Raw genomic sequence first — 14,876 nt, forward strand, 5'->3', positions numbered from 1 at the left:
ACTAACAATATTTTTGTAGCATAATAAAAAAAATTAATACGGTTAGTATTTTGTATAAATATAACATTTAATAAATTTAAGTACCAAATTAAAAAATGTTAAACTCAAGTACCAAATGTTATATTAAGCCTTTTTATAATCACATTTAAAATAAAAATAATTATTTAATTAACTAATAATTCTAAAATTAATAATTTCATATCAATATATATAGTTCAGATATATATGTACATAATATATATAATATTTAAAAAATATTGATGAACGGGAAATAAAACACCAATGTTGACTGCCTCGGGTAAAACCATACCATTACCTTACCAATAATGGCCTTACCCTAGAGCTCCCTATTGTCCCTCCATTGCACAATGTACCGTTTATAACTGCATTGTACATGAATATAGACAGAAAAATGGAAATTTATGTATATTTATCAAGGTAGTCAGTTCTGCATTGATCCTAACTGTATTTGATCAGTGCATGTTGTCTTAATGGTAAAGCGAATTAAGTAATACTTTTTTTTTTACACCGATGAAAATTCTAATCACACAGTTAAAATATTATGCATCAGTTAGTGCATTCTATTTCAATGCTTTTCCGCATCAATGAAATTCCAACCACATATGCTGAAATATGGTATATCAGTTAATGCTTGAATGATATTAAAAATATAGAATTCTTAACTATTTACTTTTAAGCTAAAAATTTAATTAGAATGTATTGACAATAAAAAGAATTACATTATAAAGTTCTCAAATTTAAAAAAAAAATTCTCCAACATACTCTCAAATTTAAAATATATTGAAAAACTCACGATTATCAAAGGAAAAAATTCACTCATCCTTCAACTTCTTCTTTTATTCAATAAATCCTACCCTTCAACTCTTTCTTTTATTAATGAACATCACAAATTTCTATTTGTGATGTTCATTAATAAATATTTTATAGAATTTATAAATATTTTATATTTAAAATTAATTAAATATTGATATTTATAAATATTAATTTTTTAAAATATTAATAAATTCAAAATGATACACCATAATTACTATACCTATCAATTATCTACCTATCAATTATAGTAGAAAAACAATACGTACACCGCTGACCACCCTAATTTTTATATATTACATAGTGTTCAAAATATTTTACATTAATTATTTACTTTCTTTAATTATATCTTCATTAATGAAATTTTGTCGCAACATATTGGGTCAATAGAGCTTGTGTCTTTTAAAAATTCAGAAGTAAAATTATAAAAACTATTTTAAATTTAAAATAATTAAAATATATAAAATATTTTTAAAATTTTAAAATAAACAATTAATTAAATATTAATGTAACAATCCAAATATACCAAAGTTAACAAATGTTAAAATTTTCATCTATTTGGATATGATTTGACAAAAAAATACAAAATTTTCCATCTATTTGGATATGATTTGACAAAAAAAAATACAAATTCAAAGACTAGACTAACTAAAATATACTATACGAACGGCCAAGATGAAAGTTATTTTTATTTAACCAAAACCACCAGCCCAATCAATATGTAAAAATTAAAACATTTTAATATATTTATATAATGTTTCACTGATAAATAATAATCTAAGCCGGATAAGCCCGAGATGAGATTATTTTTCTTAGCGGGCCGAGCAAGTTGTCCAGCCCTTAGACTTATATTTAATATTTTCGCTTAGTTCGGGGACCAAAAGATATGCATAAACGAATTGCAAGATCTATTACCGAGATATTTAGTTTTATCAACCAAAAGCTTTTAACAGAATCAAACAAATATGCTTAGCATTTACTTATTGATGATGAATTTCTGACAGAACATGAAAAAGAATCACTATAAATATATTATATACTCACAGCGTCCTCTCTTTCTTTTTTTCCTTATGAGATCGTTAAATTAACTTAAATACAACAAAACTAAAAACATGCTCTTTTTTTTGTGCAGGCACTAAAGGAGATGACAGAGAGGAACCAAAACAAAAGCAGCTTATCCCAAAAGCCCGAAATATCGGTTTAGGTTTCGCTGCCTTAAAATACCGACCATCCCCGGACCAGCCTGATGATATTAAGTAAGAAACATAACTTAAAAAAACCTATACTTTCATTATACAGACAAAATACGAGTGAGCCACACCGGACATGTACCAGCACAGTAAACTTACTTGCATACAGGCCTTTAGAAGAAGAGCAGAGAGAAATTTTGGAAGATACGTACGAACCATTTGTACAAAGACACCGACAGGGGCTTCACATGAAGTAGCTGAGAGCCTTCTTTCTTCGTGAACCACCCTCACCGTAGAGCTCGTTCCATTGAAGCAGCTCAGTCATGTTCACAGACTCAGAAGAGACGCTGGCACATACCTGTTAAGATTTGAAATGTAAAGTAACTTAGTTAACTTTTCTCCTCCTTTTGGACGAAAAATAACTAATATAACTTGAATTTTATAGATTACCCGCTCATGGGCATATTTGAAGTCGTCCATGTTTAGAGAACGTATATCAGCACTCCCACTCAAAGGCGGAGGAGGTTTGCCCTCTGCTAGAGCAGCAGCTCGTTCCTGGCATCGATGTTGACTATTAAAACACAATGGCAATATGCAAATACAATATGATCCTTTTATTCTTATTTTACTTCTCATCTCTATTTCAGACAACTATAAAGAAAACAAATATATTAGCAGTCAACCCTTGCATAATGGTCGAAACTCAAAAGTCAATCACTCGAAGCTTTAACATTAGGAATTAGTTTTATTCATAAACACAGATGGTAAACATCGAGCATTGGTACTTCGATTAAGGAATGCAAGAATAATACACAATCTACCTAACCTAACAGCTCAATTCAACAAAAAAAGTACAATCGCAAATGACAACCACTGAATGAAGTAGTTATTGTCGCATCGACACATTATATGGATAGAGCCAAAATAGATACAAAAAATATAGTAAACATTAGTCAATGAGACATTTACCACAATACCTACCTTTTTCTCCTTTTCCAAAATCTCTTTAATTGGACGGTGTGCAGCAGTCACACAAAGATTCTGCAATATAACAGAATAATCAAGCAGTCAGCTAATAGTATACAAGAAAATCAATCAGAAGTTGGAAAAAGACCATACGATAGAACCTTAAGGTCGCTCCCAGAATATCCATCCGTCATACTCGCAACTGCATCAAAATCAACCTCAGGGGACAAGTCCTCCTTTGCAAGAATGACCTTTAGTATTTTCGCTCTATTTGCAGCATCCGGCAAATTTACCATCAATCTGCCAAATTAACAAACCATTAGAACAAGGCCTCAAAGTACCAGTAACTTAAACTGGATTAAGCTTGTGACATATGCATGAGATGCAGCATATATGTGCAGAAGTTGGACTGCATCAAAAGGAAGTAAAGAAAAAAGGAAAAAAGAAAAATAGTTTTCTGTAAAAATTCCACCAAGTATTTATTGTACAAGAAATTTTATATTTCCAAAAAAGATTGTAAAGGCCTTTTCATTCGCCTTTCCTCTAAAAGGTAAGATCGTATCTCGAGAAAATGCTCTAGCAGGAAAGTAGGCAGTAGTGTTCCCACAGTTTCTGTTAGTGAAAAGCCTTTTTTATTTTAAAATAAAGGGGAACGTGCATTATGTGTATCTTTATTTTCCTCCAAAAGGAGCCATACTGATACTTTACCTCCGTGGCAGCCTTCTAATGACAGCCTCATCAAGGTCAAAAGGCCGATTTGTGGCTGCAAGTACAAGGACCCGTTCTGTGTCTTTTGTACGTAGACCATCCCAGTTCACCATAAATTCGTTTTTCATCTTACGCATGGCTTCATGCTCCCCAGGATTTTCTCTCCGGCCCAGCATGCTATCAACCTACAAGAAACAGCAGAGAGGAAACCACACAATGAATTGGCATAGACCCAAACTGAAAATACAAATTGAGGATCATGAATAACTAACCTCATCAACAAATATGACACTCGGAGCAATTTTACTGGCCAAGGAAAAAACAGCTTTCACGTATTTCTCACCCTCACCAAACCACTGCAGCAAAATAGATACATAATATCAAGTAAGATATGATAGAATAGCAAAATTAAATCAGACAAAAGGAACAACAAAATTGACCTTTGATGTGATGCTTGACATGGATATATTAATGAAGTTCGCACCAGCTTCAGTAGCCACAGCTTTTGCCAGCATAGTTTTCCCAGTTCCAGGAGGTCCGAATAAGAGTATGCCCTTGCAAGGCTGCCAACATAATAGCTCAGAGTGAGAATATTCATTGCAAACAAAGAGAATAAAAGAACTCCGTAGTAGAGTACCAAAAAGATGCAACTGAGATAGCTAGCAAAATTTCAAAAGAATCAGCTCATTGCTATATCTTAGATAACCTTGGTAAGTTGCCCCTTGCAAAAGAGTTCAGGCCTCTGTAAAGGAAGCATAACTAACTCCTTTAATGTATCCTTCACGTTTTCAAGAGCTCCGATATCGTCAAAGGTAACTCCAATATCACTGGGTGGAATAACATCAGCTAAAAGTCTTTTCTCAAATTCATTTTCGGTTACGACATCCTGAGATCACCAAAACCACCACAATGAAGATTAATGGACATTTACTCAGAAGAGAATACACAATAATTTAGGAAACAGAGAACCAAAATAAGACTTGATAGAGCATCTCATTTTGCAGGAAGGTACTGCGAGAACCTTAAGTGACTTCTTCAAGCTTTTAGATTCATTCTGGATAGCCTGTAAGATCTCAATGCCATATTGAATGCTGCCAGAATAGCAATTGTGTTATAATTGAGTCTCCAACAATTGACAGTGCAGTTAAAATGTTCTAACAGAAATGAAAAGACTATGTATCCCGAACCTTTCACATGATAAAACAAGCCTCACATCGGCATCCGCTTCAGGATGCTGCATTAGATGGTGACTTAAAGCCCACCCAACTACTTTCTCAGCACCTAGGATGGATGGCAAAATATAAATTTATAAACTTTAACTCTAGGATTATTGATATGATGATATGTAAGAAGAAAACTAACTTTCATTTGTAAGGGTTTGATCCTTGATGCATAAAGTTTCAAGCCCTTTACATTCCATCCCACTCCGACCCAAAACCTACATAAAATAATGAAAAATATAACAATAATAATCATTTTCAAAATGCCACATCTATATAACCATGGCATGTCAAGAGAGTAATCAAACATTGAAAAATCTTAAGATTAGAGTCAATTAGCATGAAGTCAAAGACCATTTTAAGCCTTGTCCTAGTAATAGAAAAGGTAATCACAATCTCTAATTTGTTAGGAGGCTCAATACTAAGGGTCAGAGGAAAGGTGATGGGGAGAGTAATTATGAAGCCAAATAACCTAAAGGGAAAACACACAGGGTGAAAACATCAATAATCTCATCTTGCATTCACAAATCGATTTCACCAAATTTTAGCCTTTGGACATCCATAAAACTTGGAAAAAGACTTTACAAGGAAACCTTGCACACAAAAAGGACTTTTGCACGGAGTTACCACCCTTTGACAAGCCCTCTTGGAAAATGTTCCCTCAACATGTCAGGAACTTCTTAAATGATTTCATGTGACAATATTTCCCAACCCAGCATCAAATTAGAAGTAATTATCAGATTTTAAATCCTAATCCTAAGACCAGGAGTAAATTTATTCCAAAGTAAATTCCAAAGTGCAAGCCATACCACATCATACCCCAAGAGAATAACATAATGGGTATACAAGTACAAAAAATGCTTGCAAAGAAAAAGGATATTCTAACCATACAACAGTTTCTATAATATAATTTTTAGGTCAATAGCCAGGAAAGTTCTGCCATGCAACTGTGCCATCCTTAATAGCAATTACGAGTTCCAGAATTCCACAATGACTATCAGAAGAGAACTAAAAGTTTCACCAAACCTAAAGCCTCCAATAGAAGATAAAGGCAACATAAACCAATCTTTAGCATTTAAAAGACCAAAAAAGAAGAAAACTAACAGTTCGTAGAAGATTCAAATTCCCCTTCATTTTAAGAGTTTCAGCATCACGATCCAATTGGTGCTTCCAAGATGCAAGCACAGCTTCATCCTGTAGCACATAAGCTTCAATAATAAGTTACATTTTAGAGAACACATATATGTGAAGCAACAAACACAACTCATATTTGGGATACACCATACGGACCTGTGGCATGTGAATGGTAACTTTATTTGGAAAAAGCTTAGTCAAAATTTTTGTAGCCTTCGGAACTTCCTTCCCCCTGTCATGCAACCTACCAAAGCTATCCTGAAAATAGCAAAACATCACACCCCTTAAATTAACAATAACATGGTTGGCATATGAATGGTAACTTTATTTGGAAAATGCTTAGTAAAAATTTAAGTAGCCTTCTGAAATCTGAACTTCCTTCCCCCTGTCACGCAACCTACCAAAACTACCCTGAAATATCAAAACATTACACCCATTAAGTTAACAATGACCTAGAAAACAGCCTCTAATGTGGTAATTTTATTTGGAAAAAGCTTAGTCAAAATTTTTGTAGCCTCCAGGAACATCCTTCCCCCCGTCATGCAGCCTAATATCCAAAAAATATCAAAACTTCACACCCCTTAAATTAACAATAACCTATACATAGCCTCTAACATGGTAAAGTGTGAACTCAAAAATGTACAAGTGAGTGTAGGAGGAAAAGCAAAAAAGCAAAAACAGGGCACGTGAACAGCTGCTCCAGCATCTTTACAACATAACTATAATTAAAAGTAGCATAAAGATGAAACAGCTCAACTAAAAATAGAACTAAACTTAGTTATCCCAGATTCAATCCAATGAGACGCCCAATACTAAATACAACATGTTACCAATATGCTCCAAATTCAGTTCTCATAAGAGAAATCCAAATAACTTCAAACTTACCATTTTTGGTTTACATGCCATGCTATTAAAAACATTAATTCCATCAACGTGAAAAGGTCAGACAGCTTCTATTCAAGCATTTAAATGCAATACCAAAGAAAAAAAATATTAATGACTTACATAACATGCAACTACCAAAATGTTAAAAATACTTGAGTTATATAGGCAATGATACCTACAGTCAGTACCAATGCCTAACTCGCATCATTGTAAAAACCCAGAATTAGGACTTTTTTTCTAAGAAATGCACCATTGAACACGAAATCAAATACTCTATAGTGTGACTGACAGAAAATGCCAGTAGCCCAGCAAAGCCATTGGAGAATAGAACCACCCGTATGACATGATGTTTAAGGGATGGTAAAAGACTAAAATCTTTCAGACCAACCATCAGAGAACTAAAGGTAAATTACATGAGCATCATAGTCACATGACATTTTCACGAGTTAAAAGAGTATGAGAAACTTGAAATGCGAGCATTTTCTATTACAAACTAATCAAAAGTTTCAAAAGGAAGAACCACAAAGAAGTCCTGATATGCAAACAGCTTTGCACCCCTTCATTGTGGAAACCACCCAGAGTCACCATCAGTTACAAATATAGTAAATAAAATAAATATAACCATCCATAGGACCAAAACTTAGCCCCCACCAGAGAGAGCGAGACTTTTCAAAAGATAGAATCATTACCGGAAATGCCAAGTCAAGGAGAGCAGTTTGGCTTCCACCAAATTTTGTGAAAAGCAAACCACCAGGATGCGACTGCAAGGATAAAGTATCATAGGGTAAGGTACTCCTAGATCTAACATACAAATGAGAAGACAAACCGAATTACTCTAGAGTCTACTGCACAAACCCTTAAAATAATGACTAAGAAATGTAAACATACTCTTAACCACAAATCTTTCTTATTATTTATGATAGAAGATTACCCCCAAACTAAAAAAATGATGTTCAATAGCTAATGCTATTCAGAATATATATCACAGATCATATAAAAGTTGGGGTAGGGTTACACACGTCATAGAGATTGCCTACGTAACAACTAAAATACAATAAGCAGTTATCTGAAGAACAGCATTTCTTTTTTCATTAACACAATTAACTTCCTCTTTGCATCACCCTACCACTTAAATTCATGTCTTAATTTATCTTTTCACAATCCAAAACAAGATGAATCCATTTAGCTTAAGGCATCAAAAGATAGCAAGAGACCAAATAAGAACCAGTTATTGAGGATTTTAGCTGAAGCATTCTGTCAAAAACTTTATACATTTAGTTCATGCCACAAGTGAACAAGTATTGATCTAGGCGGGGAATAATTGCGTCCAGCCATAAACAACTCAGAAAGGTTAAAATAAAAAAACAAATGTACCTTCTCCTTACGGTTGTCAGTATGAGTGTGTGAACTAATTACAATGACATTATCAGGAAGCTTTTCAAGTTTGCTCTTAAATGTGGAGTAAGAGTCTGTATTTCCTGCAAGAGACTTCTCAGCATCTTTCATAAACAAAATAAAAGGTGAAGTTCTGCTCTCACTGTATATAGCCTGACAAAAATATTAGATTTAAGTTAATAAGAAATCAAAAATGGAAGCAAACTGTATAGCCAGACAACAATCATACAGTTGGTCGAAGATAAAGAATAAGTCACCTCAAACAAAGTGTTAATGAGTAATCTATCTAAATCCTCTGTGCTTGAGTTCTCCAAACGAAGGTCAGAAGCTACATTGCAAGAAAGAGTGAAAGAAACAGAGACAGGGCTTAGTAATCATAAGCTTAAACATAGATGCAAAACATGGAGAGATGTACAAAACATTACCATTGCAGAAAAATCCATGGCCCACCTCACAAATATTTCCAAGGTCAACGCCATCAGGTATGGGTTTATCAAATCTTACACCAATTTTTGAGAAAGGATTGTCCGCAAAGAGTAACATGACTTTCCCCCGAACCCCATAAGGAGGGCCTCTGTAGATTGAATTGATAAAAGAATAAATTAGAGCATGGTAATAGAAAATGCCTAGTCACAAAAAAGGAAAAAGTGAGATAGGATAAAACTAGAAAACTGTATGGCTGGCCATATTTGGTGAGTTGATATCAAGTGGAAGGGCATGTTCATTTTCACCCTTAAATGAGAGAAACAGAAGGGCATTTAAAATTACATAATATCACTAAAACATGTTAGAGTGGTTCCAATTAAATTAAAACTGTGGAGGAACACAGCTATTCTTTAGTTCTCATCAAATGATTTCATCAAGACTAGGTTATTGAGGACCATGCGGTCCATGCTGACATTTGAAAGTACTCAGAAAGATGAGTTTGCTATTCAGGTGGGAAAGACTTGCAGATAAGTTCCAACAACTAATCACTTGGATCATTGGATGCTAAAATGAGAAGAGACAACATGCTGAATTCAAGCCACCTTTTGAATCTCTCCAAATATAGTAGAGAGAGGCTGCAGTACCTAGATGGAGATGCTGCTGGATATAGACTGCCTGAAGTTGAATTCATAAATTTTACTCTGTCACCTGCATGATCCATGTTAGGTAAATAGTCACGAAACTAAATCCAAATAACAATGCCTATGAAAATGTTAATGACACAAAAACCTAATCTGAAAGGTCTTTCAAGAAATGTAAATACCTTTCTTAAACATTTTATTCTTAGATGATCCAGATGAGGGCATGGTATCAGCTTCTGTCTTTGGCAGAGATTCAGGGTCACAAGTAGCATCAGGCACAGCACTTGAAGTGTCTGCTTCAACAGCTGGAGCCAAACTATTGGCCAATTCAATGGGCCCGGAATTCTGTTTGGTGCAGGTGCAGGATTTTTCGGCATTGACGCCATCCTTCAGAAGCTCAGCTTCCTTTGAAGACAAACCCTATAACATATTTAGATCAATAATTTACCAAGTTATGTACCTTTAGTATCTTTGACTTATGAAGCAATAATATGCTAACAAAGAAATCGGATGATGACAGCCATAATAACGTAGTAATAATGTCAAAAATCAAATAACCCATAAAAGTGATGTCTTACACCCAAAAAAGAATGGCTATCAAAAATGAGCAATTTGGCCCCAAAGTAATTAGCAAGCGCCTTCGTCAGCATCTCCTGATATATCTCAGACCCTGCATTTACATTTGAAGTAAAAGCTCGGTTTTGCAGCTTAATGCGACTAACACAAGACACAAAAATAACAAAGCATACTCGCATACCTGCAGGGCCAGAGAGCAAAATCCGTGGGTTCACAGTGGTTAGATCTGAAGTATATTTCACATGTTCTTTGTGCTTGAGGTGTATAATTGAAGCTGCTACGAGCACATTTTTTGTATTTTCACTGGAAAGATAGAAATTCACCCCTTAATGATATATCATTCAATAAATAACCAAACTCAGAGCAAAACTATTGGGAAAAAACACTGAGAATGCATAGAAGACTAAACAACATAAACTTCAAGAGCTAAACTATCACACGAACAGTGACAACTTTGAATTACTGGCTATTGTATTATCACATACCAACACGGTCAGAGATTTATTGAAGAAAGATAATTGAAGAGCGGACCTACTTGTTTCTCATTCTTTCCTTCCCTAACAGTCTCTCATGCTCACTAACAGAATTCCTTTTCTAGATAACCAAATCGTGATTCAGTAACTAAGTTAGCTTCTGTCTATGCTATTTTTCAAAGTCAGCGAGCACTGAGATACCTTCCTCATCCATCCACGCTCAAATTAATTCTTCCTCTTGAATTTTCTTTCATGTGCTTATGCCCAATTAACTTGGTTCTTTTCCTTCCATTCCATACTCCTAACATTCTAGGAATCAACATACTTTAACTCCCAACATAGACTAATCAAACCCAGTTTCCTTCATGGTTAAATAGAAGACCTTCCATTGGAAATAAGCTTTGAATCTCAAATGGTTAGATCAGTATCGATGGGGAAAATGTTCTGTCCCAGCTTTAGTCAAGTCCAAAAATAGCGATTTTATGTGTTCATCGTCTTTCTTCCACTAGCACATAAAACACAGCCAACCGGGGAATCACAAATAGAAATAGAGTGGTTATATTAATGAGTAAAACTAGTAGGTTTTCTTGATGGTCCTATGCATGTTGGAAAAGTTCAGTTGCAAGATAAACCAACTTCCAATTATCTTCCCAAACCCTTCTACTTGGATTCAAAAAATGAAAGAATTTAACACAAACTGAGAAACAACTGCCAACATATTTTCTAGTAAAATATGAGATTGCCAAAAACTTTAAGAAATAATCCAAATTGATCATTGAATGTTGTAATATAGCGCAGAAGCCAGAGTTTAGGTATGCTCTTAATTGTACTCACATAAGCAGGAATGTGATGAAAAAAAGATTAAGAGAAATCTGGTTTATATTTGAAACATTTTTTTAATAAAAAAGAGATAGTATGCACAAAATTGTACCATACCTTAAATAATATGGGAAGTTATCAAATGACACGTCTAAGTTTCTGCCATCAAGAATTCCTGCATGAATGTCCTCTTTGAACACCGCACAGCGAAGTGATATACTTGATAGCATCGTCGGCTGTGAGTCCTTCACCCACTCGTTTCTTCCGTCCAATACCTGTTTACAGATACTTTTACTCAATTTCAGATTACAACTAGTTGATGGTGCAAACATCCTCAAGAAAGGCCTTAGCAAATCATTCACCCCAGAGAGTTTTACATTGCCTGCCTCTGTGTTGGAGTCGTGGTTGCAATCAAGATGAAGAGTCTTGTTGACTGATCCAACCTCTGCAGCTTTATCATTCCCTATATTTGCAGTTGAATTTCCTTCCATGCCATCATGATCAACATCCGCAGCAGTAGACACCTCAGTCACCTGCGGGATCTTACTGCTGGCTTGAGGAGGCGATTTCCAGCGCGATAAATCTGGCCTCAAGCTTGAAAGTGATGCCAATATGGTAGCCGCCCCAGTAACAGCTGATGGATCTCCTGACCTCCTCTCAAGCTGCAGAAACTTTCCTATGGTATTCTGGACCTCTGCACCCTTAACTGCAACATCAGTCATGGGTTGCTGAAATATCTAAATTAATTGAAATTATATTAAGGAGATAACAAAAATAAGCACAGACATAAAAACAAATAACCAGTAAGATATAAGAGCAAAAGCACTATTATAACACTCGACAAACAAGTGGGCTTTAACTGATTGCCCTCAAACCCAAGGAAAGGATACATATGCATGATTCCCCAGCAAACCAAAGACCACTTCATCACCCGACTTAAGCACACAAGTGTTATTTTTCTTCAGCACTGTCCCATTTACTTGCACTGACCCCTTGCTCCCAGTGCTTTCTAACATGGCTGCTGCGCTGCCTTCGTGCTGATCATGTCGACAAATAATGAGTACTCATACTGCATGTACATATTAAGGAGTTTATCTCCACAACACAAATATAAGCAGTGACTGCCCAAACAAAACATTGAGAAATAAGGAGGCAGAAAAAAAGCAGAAAACCCAAAATCCAAAGAGCTAATGCATCTAAAAAGGGCCACTGCAGGATGCCCACAAAATAATCAGGGAGTGGCAAATACCATGTGTATGCATAAGTGTTCTTAATTTAGTATCAATCCAGAAAAAGGTAACATATTGAATGTAAAATTCAAGTGATACCTGGGTGTGCTTTATCTTGCAAAGTACTGCACTAATTGTCTGGTCCTTTAATTGGAAATTGCAGTGTTTACTCGAGCCAATCGAGAAATTTGATGTGCAAATGGAAACATTAGGATTCTGTAGTTCACAAATGTGACCAACTCATTAGAAATAGTATCACAATATATATACAAGTCAAAACTCAGAAAGACAACCAGTAATTCAGATATCTAAAATGTGCTATACACACAAAACGAATAAATATACAGACAGAAGATTCTTAACCAAAAGATAATCTGAAAGTACAGTGCTTTTTATGTCAACTACCAAGCAAACAAAGAGTAATTACTAGAGATGTTTTCAAAAAGGGAGGTTTGAATTTACCTGCGCAGACTGCGATAAAAGTTTGCACCAAGGTGTAGACGTATCAAAATTTGGATTTTGTTTCTGGGAAATACTCCAAGTAGTGAACGAACTCCTCCCCTTATCCAACAGAACCGGCGCAGAACCTTTAACACAACAAGCAAATCCACATTCAGTAAAAAGGACACTCAAATTTCAAAAAGAAAAAAGAATTCAGAAAAGCAAATGCAAATCCAAACTAACTCAAACTACCCTTAAAATTAGGAAGCCATGAATGAAATAAATAAAAAGCAAATTCAATAATTTACAAAAAGTGACACCTTCAAAACAACAAGCAACTCCGTAAAAATAACACTCCAATTTAAAAAAAGATTCAGAAAAGCAGATGCAAATCCAAATTGAAGTCAAATGACACTTAAAATCAGGAAGCCATATGAAATAACTAAAAAGCAAATCAAAGAACTTACTGAAAGTGACACCTTGAAGACAACAAGCAAATCCGTAAAAAATAACACTCTCTAATTTTTTTTAAAAAATCAGAAAAAGCAAATGCAAATCCTAACTTCAATTCAAGAAGCAAGAAATGAAATAACTGAAAACCAGATTTCGAGACACAAAAAAGTTTTCGAGACACGGACGCATCTCAAAACTCAAAATGCAAATCCAATTTCACTAAAATGAAACTCAAAACAGCAAAGAAATTAACCAATCACGTAAAGCTCAGAACCAAAACAAAACTAACCATCAGCGATCGGCGCTACCACGGCGACAGCAGCCGATGATGTCTCACCCTTCCCAGCGTTATTCACATCATCCCCGGCGATCGGAGTCTCACCGTTCCCACAATCTCCGGGATCCACGGCGGGCGGCGTACACATTTCTTTGGAACTGTCCGCCGCCGGCATCGATTTCTCCGCATTTTCCACCTGCAAAAAAACAAAAACAAAACCGCTGAAAAGTCAAATACCTTCACTCAAATCCGCTACTCTCAAACCCCTCAAAGAAAACCAAAAAATTTCAAAAAAAATCTTTTGGATGCGTTTTACGCTGAAACCTTTTGTCGTTTCGGAGATGGAGGCTTATCTTCAGAAGAAGAAGAAGATCTCTTGTTATTACCAGATAGAGATCCACTTCGTCTCGTTGACACCATGACTCTCTCCCTTTTTTTCTTGTTTTGTCTCTCTTCACCACTGTATTAAAAAGAGAGAAATTGAAAGATTGAAATTATAAAATTGTTTGTTTGAGAGTATTTATTTTCTGTGCGAATTTTATTTAATTAAAAAACCCTTTTTGTTGAACGGAACGAAACGGAAGTTCACAACACCCCCGTCTTGGAGGCTTTTACAATTACATTATATTAAACGTTGTCGTATTGGGAGGTGATCGTGTTGCTAATATATTAGACGGGATTAAAGTACTATAGAGAGACTCAAATCAAAAGTTAAATTGTAGTTTATTCTTTTTACTTAAAAATAAATTAATTAATTTTATACATTAAATTAAATAATAAATTAATACTATATTTTAAAATTTTTATCTATTTTTATTGTTAAAAACTAATATAATTAATAAAAAATCAAATAGTTATATTGGCGTATCACGAGCACTTTATGTTTTAAGTACATGGATTAATTTTAACAATAAAATAAATAATTTTTTAACGAAATGACTAATCGCATGATGATAAATCTGCTAATTTTTTAGTAGATAAGATAAAATACAATCTATCTTCTAAAACAATAACCTCCATATAATTTTGCCATTAGCATGGTCTTAATTAGGATGAGTGTTTAAGATTCATTATTTATCATCGTTAAATCTATAATGGTGATAAATTTAGTCTTTAATATTTATATTTTTGTCAATTGGGTTCTCATTTGTTAGCTAAATTTAGCACTGAACTTTTTAAAATGAGTCAAAATCTTTAAACTTTTAAATTATG

At 34.6% G+C, this 14,876-nt stretch overlaps 1 protein-coding gene across 8 annotated transcripts; it reads right to left on the reverse strand.

Moving 5' to 3' along the window:
- Positions 1-1,775: 1,775 nt before the first annotated feature.
- LOC108450127 (uncharacterized) lies at positions 1,776-14,297 on the reverse strand. 8 transcript variants are annotated; one of them, XR_008285829.1, is made up of 29 exons: positions 13,989-14,297; positions 13,677-13,860; positions 12,956-13,080; positions 12,593-12,709; positions 12,155-12,301; positions 11,642-12,001; positions 11,382-11,539; positions 10,154-10,275; positions 9,975-10,066; positions 9,579-9,816; positions 9,400-9,463; positions 8,755-8,903; positions 8,587-8,657; positions 8,309-8,482; positions 7,624-7,695; positions 6,206-6,307; positions 6,020-6,109; positions 5,058-5,133; positions 4,883-4,976; positions 4,717-4,786; positions 4,402-4,581; positions 4,136-4,258; positions 3,968-4,051; positions 3,696-3,880; positions 3,149-3,287; positions 3,003-3,062; positions 2,472-2,576; positions 2,181-2,379; positions 1,776-2,074 (listed from the first exon to the last, which is right to left on the reverse strand). XR_008285829.1 is itself a non-coding variant. In XM_017747649.2 (28 exons), exons 1-28 carry the CDS (start codon positions 14,082-14,084, stop codon positions 2,266-2,268), a joined length of 3,591 nt encoding a protein of 1,196 aa, XP_017603138.1. In that variant the 5' UTR covers positions 14,085-14,297; the 3' UTR covers positions 1,776-2,265. The 8 variants fall into 8 exon arrangements, 5 of the variants coding, with proteins under 5 accessions (XP_017603138.1, XP_017603130.1, XP_017603105.1 ...); XR_008285828.1 differs by having other exon boundaries at positions 11,627-12,001; positions 13,989-14,296; XR_001866199.2 differs by having other exon boundaries at positions 11,382-12,001; positions 13,989-14,296.
- Between the last annotated feature and the right edge of the window lie 579 nt (positions 14,298-14,876).

This window comes from Gossypium arboreum, chromosome 7 (assembly GCF_025698485.1).
Source record: "Gossypium arboreum isolate Shixiya-1 chromosome 7, ASM2569848v2, whole genome shotgun sequence".
Taxonomy (NCBI): Eukaryota; Viridiplantae; Streptophyta; class Magnoliopsida; order Malvales; family Malvaceae; genus Gossypium; species Gossypium arboreum.

What these genes read in the sequence shown, in the direction of transcription:
- LOC108450127 (XM_017747616.2), bottom strand. Translation starts at nt 14,084, where the DNA reads ATGGTGTCAACGAGACGAAGTGGATCTCTATCTGGTAATAACAAGAGA. An exon ending in TTTGCTCTCTGGCCCTGCAG is followed by an intron (nt 10,067 to 10,153) that starts GTATGCGAGTAT and finishes ATGTAAATGCAG; the next exon opens with GGTCTGAGATATATCAGGAG. An exon ending in ATTCTGGGAGCGACCTTAAG is followed by an intron (nt 3,063 to 3,148) that starts GTTCTATCGTAT and finishes GTTATATTGCAG; the next exon opens with AATCTTTGTGTGACTGCTGC.